The following is a 23,730-nucleotide window of genomic DNA, read 5'->3' on the forward strand; positions in this document are numbered from 1 at the left end:
GAGGGACTGCAGCGAAGGTTCACCAGACTGATTCCCGGGATGGCAGGACTGACATCGACTAGGCTTATATTCACTGGAATTTGGAAGAATGAGAGGGGATCTCAAAGAAACATATAAAATTCTGACGGGATTGGACAGGTTAGATGCAGGAAGAATGTTCCCGATGTTGGTGAAGTCCAGAACCAGGGGTCACAGTCGAAGGATAAGGGGTAAGCCACTTAGGACCGAGATGAGGAGAAACTTCTTCACTCAGAGAATTGTGAACCTGCGGAATCCTCTACCACAGAAAGTTGTTGAGGCCAGTTCATTAGATATATTCAAAAGGGAGTTAGCTGTGGCCCTTACAGCTAAAGGGATCAAGGGCAATGGAGAGAAAGCAGGAATGGGGTACAGAAGTTGCATGATCAGCCATGATCATATTGAATGGTGGTGCAGGCTCGAATGGGCCGAATGGCCTACTCCTGCACCTATTTTCTATGTTTCTATGTTTGTATGACCAGATGGTCTTTACCTGTCCATCATTGTTCGTATGGCTGATTCTCCACTTCGATTCCCCCTTCCCACACTATCCCAATACCCTTGATTTCCTTGATGTCCAAACTTCTATCGCTCTCTGTCTTGAATATACTCAAAGACTGAGCATCCACAACCCTCTGGGGTAGAGAATTCCAAAGATTCACCACCCTCTGAGTCAACCATTATCTGCCTACCACTCTCAATCCAACATAATTCATGATAATCGGCAAAAGAATCAGAGGGGAGACGAGGAAAAAAACATTTTAGGCAGCAAGATCTGAAATGCACTGCCTGAAAGGACGCTGGGAGCAAGTTCAATAATACATTTCAAGGGAATTTGAAGAATACTTGAAGAGGAAAAATGTGCAGGGAGCTATGGGGGAAGGAGCAGGGGGAGCGGAACTAATGGGACAGCTCTTTCACAGAGCCAACACAGGCACGATGGGCCGAATGGCCTCCCCCTGTGCTGTGATTCTACTGGGATGAAATTGGGTATCGGCCCGCTTGGGGTGTTAACTTTTAAAAGTTTGAAAAATTAGCGCCAGGCGCTAATCTTTTCAAACTGTTAAATAATTCAGCGTTTGCACTCCAAGGAGGAAGTGGAGCTCTAAATCATGTGCTGCATTTCCTTCCCGGAGCGCAATGGGCAGTAGGCAGGGCGGCAAGTTCAGCAGCGCTACACACTAGGCCGTGATCAAAGGCCCCTTCCCTCCCTTACAGGAAAAGGGCTGCAGGCTCTGCAAAGGAAAAACAAGCTTACCTTCTCAACAGCGGCTCTCACCCGATCAGCCCGGCTCCCAGTCCGAGTGTCGGGCCGAACGATCGCGGACAGGAACCCGCGGAAAAAGCTGCAAGAGCGAGGGTAAGTATTTTGTTTACTGACCTCGGCCACCTCGACATCAAGCATCGCCCGCGCCCCCCACCCCCCCCCCCCCAAAGCGGCCGGCCGCCCATTGCACGCCTCCTGCAGATGTCGGTGTTCTCAGCGGGGGGGGCGTAACTCAATTTCGGGTACGGGGAGATGCGAACGGCGATGATGTGACCATCTCCAGGCGAAGGAGGGTCGGGGCACACCCCCGCAAAATCTCCCGCCGAATATGACGAGAGTCGATGATCTCATCGCGCCCGGTCGCAAACCCATTTGCGGCACGTTATCGCCCCCACCGGAGGCACTAACGGGAGGCGCGAAGGAGCTCAATTTCGCCTCCTGTGATTCTATGAGTAGATTAGTTCTGGCAGATTCTATCTCATAGAGAAGCCCCTTATGCGGTATCTTTGCGGAAATCCAGATAGACAAAATCTCCCTCATCCACTAGCCTGGTGACCTCTTCAAAAAATACAATCACATTTGTAAGACATGACCTTATCGTTCCGGATCGGCAGTCTGGTCGGATTTGAGGTTCAGGTGGAGAATAATTTTTTTTTTAAACAGTATGTAAGTTAATTGAACAGTAAGAAGTATTTTATGCTGACTTTTCAAATATACAGCACTTTTAATAATAATTCTTGTTGTTCGTACATTACCACAGTTATTAGATGATTATCTTTGGAAATACGTTTGCTCCTGAGGGTAATTTTTCTGATTATTTCGCCCCCTCCAGCAGGGGAATCTTGTCCATTAGGGAGTGGGCCGTGCTTCCCATGAGTGGATGGAAAACGCTTGGAAAGGTGTCCTGGATTTCACTGTGTGCAGTGGGCAAGGCTGTCAGATGGACATAAAAGATCCCACGGCACTATTCCGAGATAATACTGAGATTTATAGGGCGAACTTTCAACATCGAGGTGTCAGCTGTGGCTCAGTGGGTAGCGCTCTCTCTCAACTATGAGTCAGAAGGTTGTGAGTTCAAGTCCCACTCTAGAGACCTGTGCACATAATCCATGCTAATACTCCAGCGCAGTGCTGAGGGAGCGCTGCACCGTCAGAGGTGTTGTCTTTTGGATGAGATGTCAATCCGAGGCCACGTCTGCTCTTTCAGGTAGACATTATAATAAAGATACCATGGTGCTATTTCGACGAAGAGCAGGGGAGTTCCCCATGGTGTCCTGGTCCAATATTTATCCCTCAACCAAGATCGCAAAAAAAAATATGGCTTGGTCATTATCTCATGACTGTTTGTTGGATCTTGCCGTGTGCAAATTGGCTACCCGCATTTCCCTACGTTCCAGTCGTGGCCATACACTTCAAAAACAAAATCGTCTTCATTGGCAGTAAAGTGCTTTGGGAGCGTGCTGAGGTTCTGAAAGCGTCTGGATGAAGGCAAGTTCTGTCTTTGCTTTCCCAACGGGAGTGCCATTGGGTAAAAATGACCCCTGCCTCAGAGTCAGAATCACTGAACGATGGTTAACGTTCTTCCGTAAGTTCATGAGGAAAATATCACCAGCTGGTCGGCTATTGAGCACGCACGCCGTCTCTCGAGAGGGAACCCCGTCAGCTCGCGGAGGCTGTTTTTTTTTAAATGTTCCGGCGTGGACTCCTCGGGGAGGGGAAGGTGGGCCCTGCCCGTTAAAACTCCAGACGGTCGCTCTCCACAGCTTTCAGCCTCGACAGTACGGACCAGCCGTTTCACACGCCTTCCAGTCGGAAAGGGGGTTTCTACCTACGTTAAAAGTCAGTGCAAAGAGATTAGGATTAGAGAGCGTTTCCTGATTTCTGGGATAATTCCTGATTGATTCCTGGGATTGGGGGGATTGTCCTTTGAGTAGAGATTGAGTAGACTAGGCCTATATTCTCTCGAGTTTAGAAGAATGAGAGTTGATCTCATTAAAACATACAAAGTTCTTACAGGGCTCGACAGGGTAGATGCAGGGAGGATGTTTCCTCTGGCTGGAGTGTCTAGACCCAGGGGGTCACAGTCTCAGGACTGAGAGGAGGAGAAACTTCTTCACTCAGAGGGTGGTGAATCTTTGGAATTCTCTACCCCAGAGGGCTGTGGAGGCTCAGTCGTTTGAGTCAAGACAGAGATCGATAGGTTTTTTGGATATTAGGGAATCAAGGGATATGGGGACAGTGCAGGAAAGTGGAGTTGAGGTAGAAGATCAGCCATAACCTTATTAAATGGCGGTGCAGGCTCGAGGGGCCGTATGGCCGACTCCTGCTCCTATTTCTTATGTTCTTATGAATTTCCCAGATATATTTTCCCCCCAAATTGGCCTGGGTTTTTATCTTTTTTCCGCCTCTCCCAGGAGATCACATGGTTTTTTAGGTGGGATGGGGAGTGTATATATTGTGATACACAGCGTATCACAAATTGTGTGGGATGGGCTGGATGGACCAGAGGGTCTTTTCCTGTCCGCCATTGCTCGTACGTCCGTAAACTGCCTCGAAATTCAACAACTTTCAGGATTTTCATATATCCTCTCAGCCGTGGCAGGTGAACAGTACAGATTTTTCAGTGGATCAAGAAGGCGGCTAACCGCCACGTTCTCGAGGGCAATTAGGGATGGGCAATAAATGCCGGCCTTGCCAGCAACACCCACATCCCGTGAATGAATTTTTTGAAGTATCGCCGCCTAATTATCTTAGTGTGGCAGGAGTAGGAGGCAATCTGAGTGACATTGGAAAGCCAGTATTTATTGTCCACCCTGAGTTGCCCTGAAGGCATTAGGAGCCAACCACGTAGTGTGGGACTAGAGCCCAAATCTCATGGTATCAGTCTTGGCTCAGTGGGCAGCACTCTCACCTCCGATGTCAGGAGGTCATGCCCTACTCCAGGGACATGAGCGCATAATCCAGGCTGGCCCTCCCAGTGCAGTACTGAGGGAGTGCCGTATTGTCAGAGGTGCCATCTTTTGGATGAGGCGTTAAACCGAGGCCCAGCCTGCTCTCTCAGGTGGATGTAAAGATTCCCCTGGCAGGTACTATTTCGAAGAAGAGCAGAGGGGTTTTCCTCTGGCTCCTGGCCAATATTTATCTCTCAACCAATATCAATAAAAACAAATGATCTGGTCATTACCGCCTAGCTTTTTGTGGGACCTTGCTTCGCGGGAATTGGCTGCTGTGTTTCCTACATTGTAAGATAGGCACACATGCGCATACACACCAGTCAATATATTTACCCAGAGTCAATGGGGCAGCTTGTGACATTGGGCCAGAAATTGTAGTCGGAAGCTTCCCGCGGGCTTACGCCTCCGACCGAAAAATATTTTCCGAAAGTACCTCCCGGAGGAAGGAACACTTGCTCTAGATGCACAGCCCAGAGCAGAGGCCCACCTATTCTAGGAGTGTAAGCACATCCCGGGATCACGTGGGTCTGGACCACCAATCACAATGTAGTATTCTCATTGACAGTAATGGGAGCTCCGAGCTCCAACTACTATCAATGAGAATCCCCCTATAATCAAATAAAACACACACATAAATAAACTTCACTTCTTTAAAATTAATAGAAATTAGATTAAATTAAATGTTTTATTTTTTTGAATTAAAAAAAAAATGTTTTCATAGACAGGATTTTAACATTAAAAATAAGTAATAACATTTATTTTTTTTCTATCTATTAATATTCTTACGCCAATAAAAGCAGGGCATACGCAGGGCCAACTGGGCAGGAGTTGGGCCAATAGCCCAAATTTCCACCCCGGAGGGCCTTCTCCCGAGCATGCGAGGCAATCTGTCAGAAGACATTTTCTTGGATCACAAGTACCATGTTTAGGGGCATCGCTTCGCACATCTAAACCCGGGAACTTGCGGGGCCTCTTCAGGCACGCCGCGCACACATCATACGCACCGGGAGAGGCCGCAGTTTCAGGTCCATGTACTTCCCGTATACCCTCCCCCCTCCAAATAAAACCGTATCTGCCGTGGCACAAGACCAACATTCCGCTCACCGTGCGAGTTGTCCAAAGGCGTTCAAAGTGAAAAAAAACAACATTCCGGGAGGTTCCAGAGGCGGCTCTTTAAAGTAAAGTGACGTGAGTGGTGAGGGGGCAGAATTCATCAGCAGCGAGAGGGGGAAGGGAAGAGGAGGGTTAGCGATTGGGGTCGGCAGTGCTTTTCGTTTGACCTTTGACCGGGTGTTCAGCAAGAGGTGTCCTGCTGGCTTTTCCCTATGACTGGCACAGCTCCATAACTGTCCAATTGCCTCCTCATCCACCTTCGATGGATCTCAGTCTGAACCTATTGGGAGAAGAGCAGACCATTGTATTAATAACGTTACAGGATCATTATGAGCAACCAATGGTGGTGCGCACTGTGAGCAGCTATTGATGTGTATTTTTATAGCTTCTTCTCTCTCCGCTCATCCCCTTTTCTCCCATCTCAACACATCCACTTCGTGGAGACACCGGAGCAGTTGGGATTGCTCTCCCAAGAGCAGAGAAGCTTATGTGGGAGACTCCAGGGACTTGAGCACATAATCCAGGCTGACACTCCAGTGCAGTACTGAGGGAGTGCTGCACTGTCGGAGGTGCCAAACTTTGGATGAGATGTTAAATCGAGGCCCCGTCTTCCCTCTCAGATGGATGTAAAAGATCCCACGGCACTATTTCAAAGAAGAGCAGGGGAGTTCTCCCCAGTGTCCTGGCCGATATTTATCCCTCAATCAACATCACTAAAAAACACATTACCTGGTCATCATCACATTGCTGTTTGTGGGAGCTTGCTGTGCACAAATTGGCTGCCACATTTCCGACAGTGACTATATTTCAAAAAGTACTTTATTGGCTGCAAAGCACTTTGGGACGTGCAGTGGATGTGGAAGGGGCTATATGAATGCAAATCTTACTTTTTATTTACATTGAATGACATAGAATTTACCGTTCAGAAACAGGACCTTCGGTCCAACAGGTCTGTGCCGGTGTTTATGTTCCACACGAGCCTCCTCCCACCCCTACTTCATCTCACCCTATCAGCATAGCCTTCAATTCTTTGTCCCTTCTGTACTTATCAAGCTTTCCCTTGAATGCATCTGTGCTATTCACCTCAACTACTCCTCATGGTAGTGAGTTCCACATTCTCTCCACTCTCTGGGTAAAGCGGTTTCTCCTGAATTCCCTATCGGAATTATTTTAGTGATTATCTTATATATATGACCCCTAATTGTGGACTTCCCCACAAGTGTAAACATCTTCGCAGTGACTACCCTTTATAATTGTAAAGACCTCGATCAGGTCAGTCCTCAGTCTTCTCTTCACGAGAGAAAGTGCCCCCGGTCTGTGCAATCTATCCAGGTAGGTATAATCTCGCTGTTTAAAATTATGAGGCAGTTGTGATAGAGAAGTTAGGGGGAAACTGTTTCCATGGCAGGAGGGTCAGTAACCAGAGGACACACAGATTTAAGAGAATTGCCAAACGAACCAGTGGGGAGGTGAGGACAATTTTTTTACTCAGCTTGTTGTTGTGATCTGGAAGACACTGCCTGAAAAGGCGGTGATTCAATAGTGATTCAATCATGATCTGATTGAATGGCGGAACAGGCTTGAGTGGCTGAATGGCCTCCTGCTGTTCCTATGTGCCTATGTTCCAGTGAAATATACACAGGGAGCAGCCGTTGCAGAGCGGTAACCAATCAGGAATTAATAATCGCTGGAAGAAGCCTTGTGCAGCTCCTGTTTTGCACATTCCAGAGTGTTATTCTGCAGCACACGTTGGTGATGTACTGAGTATTTCACATGTTCCTGGTGGTATTTGGTTTGGTGGCAGGAGGCACTGACAGACGGTGCCTCTGACCGAATCGGGTGGGTAACAAGAAGTAAGACTGGGAAATATTCTACTAGGTGAGTGACAGGAAGGCTAGCGGTTCACATGTTGCACAAAAGCTTTCACTTACTTCCTGATTCAGAAAGCAGTACAGCACTCCCACGATAACACCCTGCAAAGGAAGCGAGAGAGAGAGGGAGGTCAGTAATAGCATGCTTGGGAAAACATTTACCTTTGGTCAAGGGTGAGGTAAGTCATCGGGCCTAGCTAGTAGGCTCATTACTCCAGCGCCCTAACTCACTCATCCTGGCACCAACTGTACCCGGGGCCGTGAAGCTTGTATCTCTTCCACCCAGCCTAGCAGAGTATTTCAGACACTATCCTTTATAATTGTAAAGACCTCGATCAGGTCAGTCCTCAGTCTTCTCTTCATGAGAGAAAGTGCCCCCGGCCTGTGCAATCTATCCAGGTAGGTATAATCTCGCTGTTTAAAATTATGAGGCAGTTGTGATAGAGAAGTTAGGGGGAAACTGTTTCCATGGCAGGAGGGTCAGTAACCAGAGGACATAGATTTAAGATAATTGCCAAACGAACCAGTGGGGAGATGAGGACAATTTTTTTACTCAGCTTGTTGTTGTGATCTGGAAGACACTGCCTGAAAGGGCGGTGATTCAATAGTGATTCAATCATGATCTGATTGAATGGCGGAACAGGCTTGAGGGGCTGAATGGCCTTGAGGAAGGATGTCAAGGCCTTGGTGAGGGTGCAGATAGGGTTAACCAACTCTGATTGGACGTATTCCTGGAGCTTTCATCACATGACCTCTGGCCTCCACAGCCTTCTTTTTCTCCATCTCTTATATTATTATAGCTAATAAACAGAAGTATAGAATCATAGAATGGTTACAGCACAAAAGGAGGCTGTAATGTATTGGTTCATGGGTTCTTTGCTTAAGAATTCATAGCAACACATTGCTATTCAGAACTAGATGGTTTAGTAGCAATAGTTTACCAATCACACTGCACATTACCAGTTCATCCACCTGCCTCACTGTTGGATCCCCTGAATCCAATTGGTAGATGTTTTATTGAGTCTTGTGAACATCACATGACTGGCTAAGACACTCACAATTCAACAAACGGCTCTGTGCACATGCTCACTGGTGTATACATTACAGAGGCCATTCGGCCCGTCGAGCCTGTGCCGGCTCTCAGCAGGAGCACTTCAGCTAGTCCCATCCCTCTGCCCTTTCCCCATAAATAACAGCACACACCCCTCTTTCTCCCGGGTCTGCTCGGGGCAGTGTCCCGGAGATTAATCTTCAGTTCCTGGAGACCCCAGGCCAATCCCTGGAGGGTTGGTAACCCCTTGGTGCAACACAGATTTGCAGCACAGAATGGTCCCAGGGATGAGGGACTTCAGTTATGTACAGAGAATGGAGAAGCCGGGGCTGTTGTTTTTTTTATTTATTTATTCGTTTGCGGGATGTGGGGCATCGCTGGCAAGGCCGGCATTTATTGCCTTTCCCTAATTGCCCTCGAGAAGATGGTGGTGAGCTGCCTTCTAGAGCCGCTGCAGTCCGTGTGGTGAAGGTTCTCCCACAGTGTTGCGTTTTGTTGCAGCGGTTTGGTACAACTGAGTGGCTCACTGGGCTACTTCAGAGGGCAGTTAAGTGACAAACGCATTTCTGTGGGTCTGGAGTCACATATAGGCCAAAGCGGGTAAGGACGACAATTTTCTTCCCTAAAGGACATCAGTGAACCAGATGGGTTTTTACAACAGTCCGGTAGTCTCGTGGTCACCATTACTGATACCAGCTTTTTAATTCCAGGTTTATTTAATTAACGGAATTTAAATTCCCCAGCTGCCTTGGTGGGATTTGAACTCATGCCCTTGCATGACTAGTCCAGTAACATAAGCACTGTGCCACCGTTCCCCTAAAGAGAAGGTTAAGGGGAGATTTACTAGAGGTGTTCAACATTAAGAAGGGTTTGGAATGAGTAAATAAGGCGAAACTGCGTCCACTGGCTGGAGGGTCAGTAACCAGGGTAACCAGAGTTTTAAGGTAATTGTCAAAAGAGCCAGAGGGGGAGATGGGGGAGAATTATTTTACACAGCGACTTGTTGTGATCTGGAATGCACTGAAATGCCTTCGCTATCAGAGGCAGCGTATTTTAAGTAATGGAAGATTGGAGATTGGGGCAAGAACGGGCAAAGGGATGCCAATGGATACAGTTGAAGAGAAGAGCAGCTCAGTGAGGAGCTGCCAGCCCAGGAGCCATCTTGAAGAGTAAGATCTTTTCATCTTATAATGCTCCTGTGAAACTCCTTGGGACGTTTTACCAACGTTAAAGGTGCTATATAAGTATAAGTTGTTGTTGTTGTTGCCTGAAGGGGTGCTGGAAGCAGATTCGACAGTAACTTTCAAAAGGGAATTGCATAAAGACTTGAAAAGGAAAAATGACAGGCCTATGGGGAAAGTACAAGGGGGAATGGGACTAATTGGACTGCTCTACCAAAGAGCTGGCACAGGCACGATGGGCCGAATGGCCTCCTTCTGTGCTGTAAGCTTCTAAAATCCCAAGAACGTTTGAACTATTTATAAGAACATAAGAAATAGGAGCAGGAGTAGGCCATTTGGCCCCTCGAGCCTGCTCCGCCATTCAATAAAATCATGGCTGATCCGATCATGGACTCAGCTCCACTTCCCTGCCCACTCCCCATAACCCTTCACTCCCTTATCGCTCAAAAATCTGTCTATCTCCGCCTTAAATATATTCAATGACCCAGTCTCCACAGCTCTCTGGGGCAGAGAATCCCACAGATTTACAACCCTCTGAGAGAAGAAATTCCTCCTCATGCCCCCTTATTCTGAGACTATGTCCCCTAGTTTTAGTTTCCCCTATGAGTGCAAACATCCTCTCTGCATCCACCTTGTTGAACCCCCTCATTATCTTATAAGTTACAATAAGATCACCTCTCATTCTTCTGAACTCCAATGAGTAGAGGCCCAACCTACTCAACCTGGTCTCAAAAGTCAACCCCCTCATCTCCGGAATCAACCAAGTGAACTTTCTCTGAACAGCCTCCAGTTCAAGTATATACTTCCTTAAATACAGAGACCAAAACTGTACGCAGTACTCCAGGTGTGGCCTCACCAATACCCTGTACAGTTGTAGCAGGACTTCTCTGCTTTTGTACTCTCTCCCCCTTGTAATAAAGGCCAACATTCCATTTGCCTTCCTGACTCCTTGCTGTACCTGCATACTAACGTTTTGAATTATTTCTATCCTTCAATTGCCCATCATGAACGAGCGCAGTGACATCATGGCGGCACCGATGCGCGCTCCCTCACAAGGGAGATTACTGTCCGCGGACAGCTTGAAGCTGGCTGTACCTGAAATGATCCGATGCAGAGGTCGAGATAGAGCTTGGTGGCCAGCACAGCGCCATCTGGTGGGAAGGCGCACACGATGTAGTGCACCCCGAACAGAGGGACCAGAAGCAGGGTTGACTTTGTCAGGCGCCTGTGGAGAGAGGGAAACAATTAGCCCTTTGCTTTGGTTGAAGCACTTAAATGGTGGCGTGTACCCTTTGGCCCGCATGAAGGGCAAATCCAGCGACCCAGGGCTCCCACTGCTCAGAGCACAGGTCAGAGACAGAGCTGGATTCGCCCTGATCCCATCAAAGTGAGGCATAATTGCTTTATAAACCTTGGCTTAAACTTATCAAATGGTTTCCTCCCCCTCCTCCCGGCCATTGCCCAGAAAGAAAGAACTTGCATTTCCATAGCGCCTCTCACGACCTCAGGACGTCCCCAAAGTGCTTCACAGCCACTTAAAAACTTTTGAAATTTAGTCACTGTTGTAAAGCAGGGAACGCAGCAGCAAATGTGCACACCGCAAGCTCCCGCACAAACAGCAGCGTGATAATGATCGGACAATCTGTTTTAAGTGATAAATATTGGGCAGGTCACCAGGGAGAACTCTACTGCTCTTCTTCCAAATAGTGCCGTGGGATTTTTTTACATCCACCTGCGAGGGCAGACAGGGTCTTGCGTTAAAATCTCATCTGAAAGACAGCACCTCCGCCAGTGCCACAGTCCCTCAGTACTGCCTGAGTGTCAGCCTTGATTATGTGCTTAAGTCTCTGGAGTGGGACTTAAACCCACAACCTTCTGACCCAGAGGCAAGAGTGCGATCCACTAAGCCAGAGCTGACATGTGTTAGAAACTAATGATGCCTAAAAATAGATAAAACTGATGCGAATGCTGTGTTTTAAATCGTTGTTTCGAACTGGAGACTAATTGTCTACTCAGAATGCTTAGAAATGATAATGTCTTGGTACCCTGCTGAGATGTTATAGCATTCTGCACCATGACAACCATTACTTGTGGTTTTCAAGTTAAAGCTTCAGTTTGTGCATGTCTCTTTAAGATAATTTGTATGGAAAGACTTAGAGTGGAAGGAAGTTTGTAGGAGTTAACGTAAACATGTTGCTACGCTGTAAAGGAGATAATGACGCTGAACAAGTAGTTTCTGGTTTGGGCCTCATAGTTCAACGGGTAGGGGGAGAAGGCTTTGTATTGATTGCACCTGAGAGAATACGGACAAGGTGGATAAAACGATTTCCACAGGAAGGAACCCTCGATTAGTGTAAACGGAGAATGACGTGGCCAAAATCGTAAGACATCTTTAAGGCGGGCTTTGTTTCGAGAATCGAGACAAAGAACTAGAAGCCTTATTGGCTAGCAAGTTTTTAGGGGATCCTCTATAGGTCAAAAGGTATTGTTAATATACCGGCTCAGGTCCACCCCTTAAAATAGGTTAAAAGTGATCTCCCGAAAGCTTGTACTCACAGATGGAAGAAAGAGAGAGAGAGAGAGAGAAGGAGCCACACAGATGGGAGAAACAAAGAGAGAGAGAGTGAATAAAGGAAGCCCTAGTCGAAAGGAAGGAAAGAATCACTAATGTCTGTCAACCGTCTGTCCAATCGGATCAATATCAACTATTGTTACTGTAATATATGTATGCCTGAGTTTACCTGCCACCAGGGGGAGCGACCATCGGAGGTCATTGGACCACAGACACACACGTGCAGCCCTTGTATATAAAGAAAGCCTCCATGTTTAATCCTCACTTTGAGAGTTAATAAAGTAGTCAGGTCGCACCTGATTGAGTTCACGGTACTAAGCCTATTGAGTTATTGCATACGCAACATTTACATCGTATGTTTTTCCTGTATAACTAATGTGTTATATTCCATCTTAAACTCTGATTAAACACAATATACCCACCACTTTGATTTGCACTCGAACCTGATTATTTAAAGTGACCAGCGATAGCCGTGAAGAGTTTATTTCTTACAATCTTCCCTCAGAGGGTTGTAAATATGTGGAATTCTCTGCCCCAGAGAGCTGTGGGGGCTGGGTCATTAGATATATTTAAGGCGGAGAGAGACAGTTTTTTGAGCGATAAGGGACTAAGGGGTTATGGGAAGCGGGCAGGGAAGTGGAGCTGAGTCCATGATCAGATCAGCCATGATCTTATTGAATGGCGGAGCAGGCTCGAGGGGCCGTATGGCCTACTCCTGCTCCTATTTCTTATGTTCTTAATTGGCGAGTCGAGGCAGGAGTACAAAAGAGTTATTGTGGTCAAAAAGAGTTGAGGACAGTTTTGGTTTATAAAGATACCAGGCATTGTTATTGAAATGGCAGCTGCGTATTTTAGAGACCGGTTATGGGTTGAGACTCTGTCCACTCCAAGCACGGGCATGGAGAGGCATGGGCCACACGCGTTTCTCTTTATCAATCCTATCAAATTCTTTCATCATCTTAAACACAATGATTAAGGACTATTACTGGCCAGCAGTCCCTGGCATTTTCCATCAATGAATAGGCAGAGTGTCCACTGACACCACTGATAAAGTGCAACATCCCCACTGACACCTGGGAGTCCCTGACCAGAGACCGCCCGAAGTGGAGGAAGTGCATCCGGGAGGGCGCTGAGCACCTCGAGTCTCATCGCCGAGAGCATGCAGAAATCAAGCGCAGGCAACGGAAGGAGCATGTGGCAAACCTGTCCCACCCACCCTTTCCCTCAACGACTATCTGTCCCACCTGTGACAGGGACTGTGGTTCACGTATTGGACTGTTCAGCCACCTAAGGACTCATTTTATGAGTGGAAGCCAGTCTTCTTCGATTCCAAGGGACTGCCTATGATGATGATGATGTCAGCCCATGAGTTGGAGACGGGGCGGGACTTACAACAGGACTCACAGCAAATGGTCTATTTTACAGAAAAGAAAGTCTGTTTACTCAACAAACAGAGTCTACTTAAGCAGCGCACTACAGCAAGCGGTCTACAGAGTCTATTTAAGCAGCACATTACAGCAAGCAGTCTACAGAGTCTATTTAAGCAGCACATTACAGCAAGCAATCTACAGAGTCTATTTAAAAAGAGGTTCTGTGACTACATCAAACTGAACTCATGAACTGAAACAACCCGCAATGTCTCCTGATAAAAAGCAAAATGATTTCTCCAGAAAAATGCAGTGGGTGGAAGATAGTTATATAAAACAAATGTTACGTGTAAAAATCTATCTCAGTCCCTGACAGCAGTGCGGTCTCCAGTGCGTGATTGATGTGTTAATTACCCAATCATCTCCATTCCGGCCGGGATAGTGATGTCACTACATGCAGCTATGAACAGGAAGGGAAGGGGCGAGACCCGGCAAGATCTGTGAATGGCCAGTTGATCAGTAAGCATGGATGCATTCTGAGGATCGTGAAAATGCCCAAAGCAGTACATTTGAAATCAAGAGGTCAAAAAAATGATCAGGGGTTTCATCGAGTCGATAGGGAGAAACTGTTTCCATTGACAGGACGGTCGGTAACCAGAGGACACAGATTTAAGATAATTGGCAAAAGAACCAGAGGGAAAATGAGGAAAAATGTCAGCTGGTGAATTCTCCTACCTGTACTGCGAGGAATTCGCCATGTGGATTTCTTTGGGGATCAACTTTTGGACCAAGATCCGGATGATATTAACAAAAAGTATAAAATTGATCTGCAAAGGAAAACAAATAAACAAATCAATGAATAGATAGATTAAAAAAAAGAAGCTGGTTTCGAGGGGAAAGAAATTGCAGGGCATAAGAGGACAGAGTACTGAGTCCGACTCTGTCCCCCAAGCTGCAGTTCAGAGACGAGCCACAAGACAGCCGCCCACGTTTTGAACCATCACTATAAATCACCCACAGTGTATTTTATATCTGCAGATTAAGGAATATATCGCGCTCCACTTGTTCTGTGGGGACGGAAGGGGTCAGTGAGGGGTGTTGCATTACACGGTGGGACACGTAGAGCTGCCACGCAGACAGCACCCTCCCACGGCAAACGAGCCAAAGGTGGGCAGAGGAAATGCTACAAGGACACCCTCAAAGCCTCCGTGATAAAGTGCGACATCCCCACCGACACCTGGAAGTCCTTGGCCATAGACTGCCCTAAGTGGAGTGAGAGCATCCGGGAGGGTGCTGAGCTCCTCGAGTATCGTCGCCGAGAACGTGCAGAAATCAAGCGGAGGCAGCGGAAGGAGCGTGCGGCAAACCAGGCTCCCTGCCCACCCTTTCCCTCAACGACGATCTGTCCCACCCGTGATAGAAACCGTGGTTCTCGTATTGGACTGTACAGGCACCTAAGAACTCATGCTAAGAGTGGAAGCAAGTCTTCCTCGATCCCGAGGGATTGCCTATGATGATGATGATTCATCAAAAGGGGGAGGGCCGAGCTGCCAACTCCACGGGGGAGAAACAGGTCCTTACCTGGATCACCGGGGTGCCGTGGCATCAGCCCGGCACACAAGCGGAGTGTGGGGCTGGAAGATCGTGGCACGATACCCCACGATCCAACATGAAGAATGCCGCGACCGATAAGCCGGCCATTGTTTTTTCCAATTCGCCGCCTCCCCTTTAAGTTTCGCCCCACGGGCGGCCGACAGCCCGGTACGCAGCTGTCGCCGGTATCGCACCGCGCAGTTTCGTGGCCGCTACTGAATTTTCGCTCCGGGGTGAAAACGGGTCACTGTGCACAGTGATGACGTCGTCATCGCCAGCTAGTGCAGCAGAGTGGGGCGCCATTGGTTACCGTCATTAGCCGTGCCCAGGCAGAAAGTCATTTTCACCCAGTTAGCGCCCGCCGGGGGCATTAACGGGAGGCGCAAACGCCCCAATTTTCTCCCCCCTAAGTGTAAAACGTGTTCCATCGTTTGGATGCAAAGTTAAACCGAGGCCCCGCCTGCTCTCTCAGGTGGGTGCAAAAGCTTCCATGCCACTATTCCGAAGAACAGGGGAGTTATCCCCGGTGACTCGGCCAATATTTATCCCTCAACCAAATCACCCAAAAAAAATAATCTGGTCATTTATTTCATTGCTGTTTGTGTGGGAGCTTGCTGTGCCCAATTGATTGGCACACTCTCTGCATCACAACAGTGACTACATTTCAAAAAGTACTTCATTTGCCGTGAAGTATTTGGGACATCCTGAGGTCATGAAAGGTGCTATATTAAAAAATTATTTTTTCTTTCCATTTGAATCCAGTAATCATTAGTTTAATGTCCTTTAACTGCACAGCAACTGTTTCTACAAGGAATCTGATGCTCCTCCATTCTACCCGGCTCAGCATTATCTAAGTGAGAGATGGTTTCCATCACTGTCGCTCCCCAAGTGATTGTGCGACATGAAAAAATTAGGTTCACTTCACAATGTAAAGGCTTGTGCCTTAAGAGTTCCTAGGCTTCGAATGACACTGTGAGATAACTGTGGACTGTGTTAATTTTTTTTTAATTAATTCACAGGATGTGGGCAGGCCAGCATTCATTTCCCATCCCGAATTGCCCTTGAGAAGATGGTGGCTTGCTAAGGCCATTTCAGAGGGCAGCTAAGAGTGAACCACATTGCTGTGGGTCTGGAGTCACATATAGGCCCAGACTGGGTAAGGACGGCAGATTTCCTTCCCTAAAGGGACATTAGTGAACCAGATGGGTTTTTATGACAATCCGGTAGTCTTACAGTCACCATTACTGACACTAGCTTTTTAATTCTAGATTTAATTAATTAACTGAATTTAAATTCCCCAGCTGCCGTGGTGGGATTTGAACTCATGTCCCCGGATCATTAATCCAGGCCTCTGGATTACGAGCACAACATGGAAGGGTGGTGGATGCAGAAACCCTCACCACATTTAAAGGATGCTTGGATGGTCACTTGAAGTGCTGTAACTTGCAGGGTTACGGACCTAGAGCTGGTAAGTGGGATTAGACTGGATGACCTCTTGTTGGTTGGCGCAGATACGATGGTAAGTACCAAAGGGAATCGAATATGGCCAGGATGATCTCCTGGACTAGTTTCGATCGCCTGGATGGGTCGGAGAGAAATTTTCCCAGATTTTATTTTTCCCCAATTGGCCTGGGTTTTTATCTGGTTTTTGCCTCTCTAGGATATCACATGGCTCTGGTTGGGGTGGAGTGTAGAATGTTTTAGTGCAAGGGGTGTCGCGGTTGTGTGGGGCGGACTGTTTGGGCCGGGTGCTCTTTACCTTTCCGCCATTGTTCATTGTTCATGGGTTTATATGTAACCTTCAGGGCTGCTGACCGAGGGCCGTGCGACTCTTTGTCGGCCGGCGTGGACACGATGGGCCGGAATGGCCTCCTTCTGTGCTGTAGTTTTCTATGTTTCTAACATAACATAACCACTATGCTACCGTATCCCTTAATTCCTCCCTTTGCTAGTTGCTTAAAGGGGTCAATGTCTCTCCTAAAATGGCGGAGAGGGATTTAAGCTAAATATTTTGGGTCTTCGTACTCCATTATCTCAGTCGGGTTTCCAGTCACTCATTTCCCTTTGGAATAAATCTAAGATGGTGAATGTTGGCTAACTTCCACAATCTCTAATGGAGCCCGTACTCTGCACCAAACTACCTCCCCAAAGAGTAACATTCTTCCTTAAGTTGGTATTAAGAGGCCCCAATTTTGCTTGGGTTTAACTTACTGCAACAGACATCACAATGGGGCCTTTGATTATCCACCAGTAAGGAGAGCCTTCAATGACGTCCCAGCATCTGGAGACACACCGGAATATTAGTGGGAAACTGTGTATAACATTTCGTTCATAACTTAGGCTACAATCTATTTCCTGCAATATATACAATGTGAGCACTCAGTGCATTGTCTAGTATACAATAATAATAACTTACTTTACTACGCAAAATCCGATAGAATTTCCAACACGGAAACAGGACATTCGGCCCAACTAGTCCGTGCCGGTGTTTATGCTCCACACCAGCCTCCTCCCACCTTACTTTATCTCATCCTATCTGCACATCCTTCTATTCCTTTCTCCCTCATGTGTTTATCCAGCTTCCCTTTAAATGCATCTGTGCTATTGGTCTCAGTTGCTCCCTGTGGTAGCGAGACGCACCAACGTCAGTGTTCTTGACCAGGCCAACATCCCCAGCATCGAAGCACTGACCACACTCGACCAGCTCCGTTGGACGGGCCACATTGTTCACATGCCCGACACAAGACTTCCTAATTCTTGTGTTCTTATGTTAAAGCAAGCGCTCTACTCGGAATTCCTCATCATTATCATCATAGGCGGTCCCTCGAAACGAGGATGACTTGCTTCCATGCCAAAAAAAAGACGAGTTCACAGATGTTTCAATGAAGGACCCAAACTACATCTTGAAGGATGGAAGGTGCCTGTGGGTGGATTTTTTTAACGTGCGGTGGCCGTTGCACACCAGCCACCACACGGGCTTGACAGAGCTAGGTCTTGGTCCAGTGGCAAGGGTTATCCAAGACAACTGGAGACCAGCTCTGCTGCACGGACCTAGTGCACACATATATCGCAGTGTGGACCGGCCCGTGCTGCCCCTGGGCCTCTGGCCCCGAACTCACGCCTCCCCTGGGCCCCGATCACGTCCCTCTACAGTTTCTCGACGCTCCTTCGCCCCGACCTCACTGCTCCTGCTGTATCTGCCCACGCACCAATCGCCGACCTGGATCTTGATGACGTCACTTTTCACAGCCGTCGCCCTCCTGCACCAGCTCGCGCTGTACCTTGAAGTGGCCTCCACACTGTCCATGGCCGCTGCTCGCCACTCCTTTTATGGCCCCGACCTGCTGCTGCGAACTCCTACACGGCAAGTGAGCCCCAGGTGGGTAGAGGAAACGTTTCAAGGACACCCTCAAAGCCTCCTTGATAAAATGCAACATCCCCACCGGCACCTGGGAGTCCCTGGCCAAAGACCACCCTAAGTGGAAGAAGAGCATCCGGGAGGGCGCTGAGCACCTCGAGTCTCGTCACCAATTACATTAGGTGTAGTCCTTACTACTAGGGGGATCAAGGGGTATGGCGAGAAAGCAGGAATGGGGTACTGAAGTTACATGTTCAGCCATGAACTCATTGAATGGCGGTGCAGGCTCGAAGGGCCGAATGGCCTTCTCCTGCACCTATTTTCTATGTTTCTATGTTTCTATGAGAGCGTGCAGAAATCAAGCGGAGGCAGCAGAAGGAGCGTACGGTAAATCAGACTCCCCACCCACCCGTTCCTTCAACCACTGTCTGTCCCACCTGTGACAGAGACTGTAATTCCCATATTGGACGGTTCAGTCACCTGAGAACCCACTTTTAGAGTGGAAGCAAGTCTTCCTCGATTCCGAGGGACTGCCTATGATGTGGATGATGATCTAACCACTCTCTGGGTGAAGAAGTTTCTCCAAGAATCATAGGGGCAGAAATTGGTGAAGGTCAAGGGCTATCCAAGTGCTGCCCAAAGGACCACCGATGGCCGCCGAGATACCTGACGGTATGCAAAAAGGTCCTTGAAAGGGCAGCCGGCGGCAAAAGAGGGACTTACGCCGTCAATCTGGCCGGCAGCGGGCGGGAGCTCCCAACCACGGCGGCCAAGGCGCTTGCTGCCCAAGTGCCGCCGAGGATGGAGTCGGGGCCCGCGGAGGGTTGAAGAGCGGCAAATAAACAGCATCAAAAACATTTTTTTAAAAACCTTCAGGGGACGCCATCAAGGTAAGTTGCTGCAAAGAGAAATGTTTTAAATAGTTTATTAACCTTTTCTTTCCAAGTTCTTCGTACTCACCGTCGGGGACAGACCAGCCTCCTCGCAGCGGGCCATCGCCCCCCCCGGCCCCCACCGTTCTGGCGCTGACACCCGCTCACACCAATCCGGGAGCTCGGAGGGCGGGAGTCCACTGACGCCACGCGGCCGTCCGCTGACGTCAGCGGGCGCTTCCCGCTGGCTCTCCCTTCCCGCCCGCTCCAGACCAGATCGAAACTGGCTCAGGGCGGACCCCGAGGAGGAATGTCAGCGGCAGCGGGTAGCAGCGGGCGGTGAGTGCATCAATTTCAGGCCCACAGAACGGTTACAGCACAGAAGGAGGCCATTCGGCCCATTGAGCCCATGCCGCAAGAGCTCGTCCCACTGCCCCTGTTCCTGAGCTCCTCACTGGATCTATCTGCGACTTTACCTTGTATTGATGGACCCGGGTTGATTTGCATTTCCTCTGTGTAATTTTAAGCACGAACCTTCAATTTTTTTTAAAGTTTTACTCACTCAGTGTCTTCCAATTGGAATTTTGTAATCACCCAGGCAACGGTGCATACAGTCGGAACACCTTGAAGGAAAGAAAGAGTTCATTAGACCCCCAGAGAGTGAGAGATTATCTTCCTTTCAGACTTTGGCCAAATGGGAACGCAGGAGCAGCAAGGCCCCATTCAGGTCCCTTTGAGTGAAAACCAAGTGATCGGCATTCAGCTCTGACCCTGCGAGGGCACGTGTGTCATTATTCACAGCACGTACTGTGGCTGTAGATGAGTGAATCAGACTCGCTTCAGGCGCTTCAGTTTAATCTCTCTGCAGTTTGAGCGACTGACAGGATGAGAAATAAACAAAACCAGACAATATCAGTGCAACCGTACAGCGCGGAAGGAGGCCATTGGGCCCATCGTGCCTGTGCCGACCCTGAGAAAGAGCTGTCCAGTTAGTCCCGCTGCCCCACCCTACTCTGTCCCCACAGTCCTGCATTTTTTAAAATCACTTTCACGTATTTATCCAACTTCCTTTTCGAACATTACGGTTGAATCTGTTCCCACCACCCTTTCCGGCAGCGCATTGCAGATTACAGCGTCTGACTGCGTAAAAAACACGTCAAGTGTTCTGGGGAGCAGGTGGGGGAAGTGGAGCTGAGCCCATGATCAGATCAGCCATGATCGTATTGAATGGCGGAGCAGGCTCGAGGGGCCGAACGGCCTACTCCTGCTCCTATTTCTTATGTTCGATCTTAAATCTGTGACCATTGGTTACCGACCCTCCTGCCACTGGAAACAGGTTCTCCCGATCTACTCTATCGGAACCCCGCAAAAATCTGAATACCTCCATTAAAGTCTGAGAGCAGCAAAACGTTGAGGGGGTCGGGGAATGGAGCTTGGAGATAATGGAAAGATGGTTCCTGTGAGAAATCATGAAGATAGAAATTCAGCCCCTCGGGCCTGTTCCGCCAGTCAATTAAATCATGGCTGCTTGGTACCTGAACCCTATTTGTCCACCTCTGAAATTAAATCACATTAGCAGTAGGAAGATCCAAATTACACTAATGATGTTGATAATATTGTATCTCCTATAGCCCCCCTCCATATCATAGAATCACAGAATGGTTACAGCACAGAAGGAAGCCATTCGGCCCATCGAGCCCATGCCAGCTCTATGCAAGAGCACCTCAGCTAGTCCCAATTCACCGTCCTTTCTCCGTAACCCCACAAATATTTGTTCCTTCAGGGAATTGTCCAATTCCCTTTTGAAAGCCGCGATTGAGTCTGCCTCCAGCGCCCTTTCAGGCTGTGTATTCCAGATCCTAACCACTCGCTGCGTGAAAAAGTTTTTTCCTCATGTCGCATCAACAAGGTTCCCAACTCTGGGTGTATATGTTCCTGGAGGTGTCATCACATTGTCCCCCTATGCCCCGCCCCCACACGCCTGCCATTGGTCGCCTGACACCTCCGTTCTCGCGGTGCCCCACCTTCCTACATCCAATCGGAACTCGAATAAACTCTTCATTAACCTGATGGATGATTCTTGACCATCAGTCAAACCGCCTTTAATCCCCACGTCAAATATTTTTTATAACTAATAAACGAAATAGTTCAAAGGCATTTTTTTTATAAACACAACTTTTTTGACGCCACTATGATTTTACTGCCAGAGTTCCTCGTAACAATGTCTTGGAAATTAGTCTTTGATACCTGTAGACTCAGGGCAATCTTGGAAGGTTGCCACTTATATATTAGCTGTGACTCAGTGGGCAGCACTCTTGCCTCTGTAGTGTGAAGGTTGTGGGTTCAAATCCCATTCCAGGGACTTGAGCACAAAAAAATCTAGGCTGACACTCCAGTGCAGTGCTGAGGGAGTGCTACACTGTCAGAGGTCCTGTCTTTTGGATGAGACGTTAAACTGAGGCCCCGTCTGCTCTCTCAGGTGGATGTAAAAGATCCCATGGCACTATTTCGAAGAAGAGCAGGGGTGTTATCCCTGGTGTCCTGGCCAATATTTATCTCTCAACCAACATAATAAAAAACAGATTATCTGGTCATTATCACATTGCTGTTTATGCTCAAGTTGGCCTTTTCCTACATTTGAATGGTGACTACACTCCAAAAGTACTTCATTGGCTGTAAAGCGCTTTGAGACGTCCAGTGGTTGTGAAGGGCGCTATATAAATCTTTCTTTCTTACAAATAAATGGTTCAACCGGAATCATGTTTTGTTACCATGGTACATTAATTTGTTTTCTCTTGTTTTCGATGGTGTTCATTTGATTTATTTATCCTTGCTTTTAGTAAAGAAATTTCATACATTTATTCCCTCCCTGAATCCAGTCAAGCACATCACTTTACAAGGCCATTAGGCGAAACACAGTCCCAGGCCTTGGCCTCCATTATAACCAACAGACGTGAACACGACAAGAGTCTAGGCCCAAGCCAGGGTGACAGACCTACAGCCCACAGGCCAAATGAAGACTCCATACAATCCAGTCATTAAAACTCCAAGCAGCTCATCTTATGTGAGGTTTCTTTGTAGGGCTGGAGCTTTCGTGCTGTTGCCTCACCCTAGCCTCTATTCCTGGCCCAACCCCTATCCCATCAAGCACTCACAGACCAGCTATAGCACAGCGAGATGCAGAATAAAACTCACGCTACACAGCCCCAACAACAAGTCTCAGCCCCAACCTCAGACAACCTCAGCCTCTTGGCCAATATTTATCCCTCAACCAACATCACTAAAAACAAAACAGTTTATCTGGTCATTATAACATTGCTGTTTGTGGGAGCTTGCTGTGCGCAACTTGGCTGCCGCATTTCCCACATTACAACAGTGACTACACTCCAAAAGGTATCTAATTGGCTGTAAAGCACTTTGGGGTGTCTGGCAGTGGTGAAAGGCGGTGTGTAAGTGCAAGAACTTTTGATCTTTCTGTGCACAGGGCCATCTTTATTAAACAATCACTGAACTTCATATCAGGGCTGTAATGTATTTGCTTCATGGGTTCTCAGCTTAAGAACTCAAAGCAACACATTGCTATTAAGAACTAGTTGGTTTACTAACAAAGGTTTAACAATCACACTACACATTACCAGTTCATCCACTAGGCTCACAACTGCATACCTCATCGTGGATGACCTGAACCCGACTGACTGGGATTTTATTGAGCCTTGTGAACATCACATGACTGGCTAAGCCACTCACAGCGCAACAGCTCTACAACTATTTTAGTATAACTTTAAATTAAGTGCCCCCTTTTGTAAGGGCACAAAAATCCACCAATTAATTAATAAACATTAAAGGGAACCTTGACAAAGCAAATTAAATTAAAATTTTGTTCACTGTTGAAATGATGCACTCCAGTTTCTCCGGCGCCCACCTCTCGCGGAAGGCCACGAACGTACCGGTGGACACTGCGTGCTCCATCTCCAGGGACACTCTGGTGCAAATGCGCAATGCTCTACAAACCTGTGACCACACTGACCGGGGTTTTATTGAGTCTTGTGAACATCACGTAACTGGCTAAGCCTCTCACAATGCAACAGCTCTACAACTATTTTGATGCGCAACAGCTCTACAAATCTGTGCGCATACTGACTGGGGTTTTATTGAGTCTTGTGAACACCATGTGACTGGCTAAGCCTCTCACAATGCAACAGCTCTACAAACCTGTGAGCATGCTCACAGGTGCATACAGTACAGCTGTTTTGCTGAGGTGATTTGTTGCCTCAGAACGCTGGTACCTACCCCACCCCAGCACGCTCCACCACCAGAAGTAACCCCTGCCGTAGGAGAAGGCGACCACCAGCAGGGAGTTGAGGTACAGAGCCTCCACCAGAAGCCAGAAGTAATTCGTCATCATGCAGAAGTAACAGAGCACCACAGAAATCTTACACGCCACCTGCAACACAAGAACAACCACAGCATCAGCTCCCGGGGTCATAGAATCATAGAAATTTACAGCAGGGAA

At 47.8% G+C, this 23,730-nt stretch overlaps 1 protein-coding gene across 1 annotated transcript in view; it reads right to left on the reverse strand.

The window, feature by feature from the left end:
- Positions 1–5,533: 5,533 nt before the first annotated feature.
- Positions 5,534–23,730, reverse strand: part of LOC139264167 (growth hormone-releasing hormone receptor-like) — a 111,428-nt gene continuing 93,231 nt past the window's right edge. Inside the window, exons 7-13 of the mRNA XM_070880253.1 lie at positions 23,508–23,661; positions 19,780–19,840; positions 17,199–17,268; positions 14,130–14,221; positions 10,551–10,680; positions 7,284–7,325; positions 5,534–5,632 (exon numbers count right to left, since the gene is read on the reverse strand). Of these exons, the coding sequence (XP_070736354.1) occupies positions 5,534–5,632; positions 7,284–7,325; positions 10,551–10,680; positions 14,130–14,221; positions 17,199–17,268; positions 19,780–19,840; positions 23,508–23,661 (648 nt within the window). The remainder of the gene's footprint in view (positions 5,633–7,283; positions 7,326–10,550; positions 10,681–14,129; positions 14,222–17,198; positions 17,269–19,779; positions 19,841–23,507; positions 23,662–23,730) is intronic.

The sequence above is a fragment of the Pristiophorus japonicus genome, chromosome 5 (assembly GCF_044704955.1).
Source record: "Pristiophorus japonicus isolate sPriJap1 chromosome 5, sPriJap1.hap1, whole genome shotgun sequence".
NCBI classification, from domain to species: Eukaryota; Metazoa; Chordata; class Chondrichthyes; family Pristiophoridae; genus Pristiophorus; species Pristiophorus japonicus.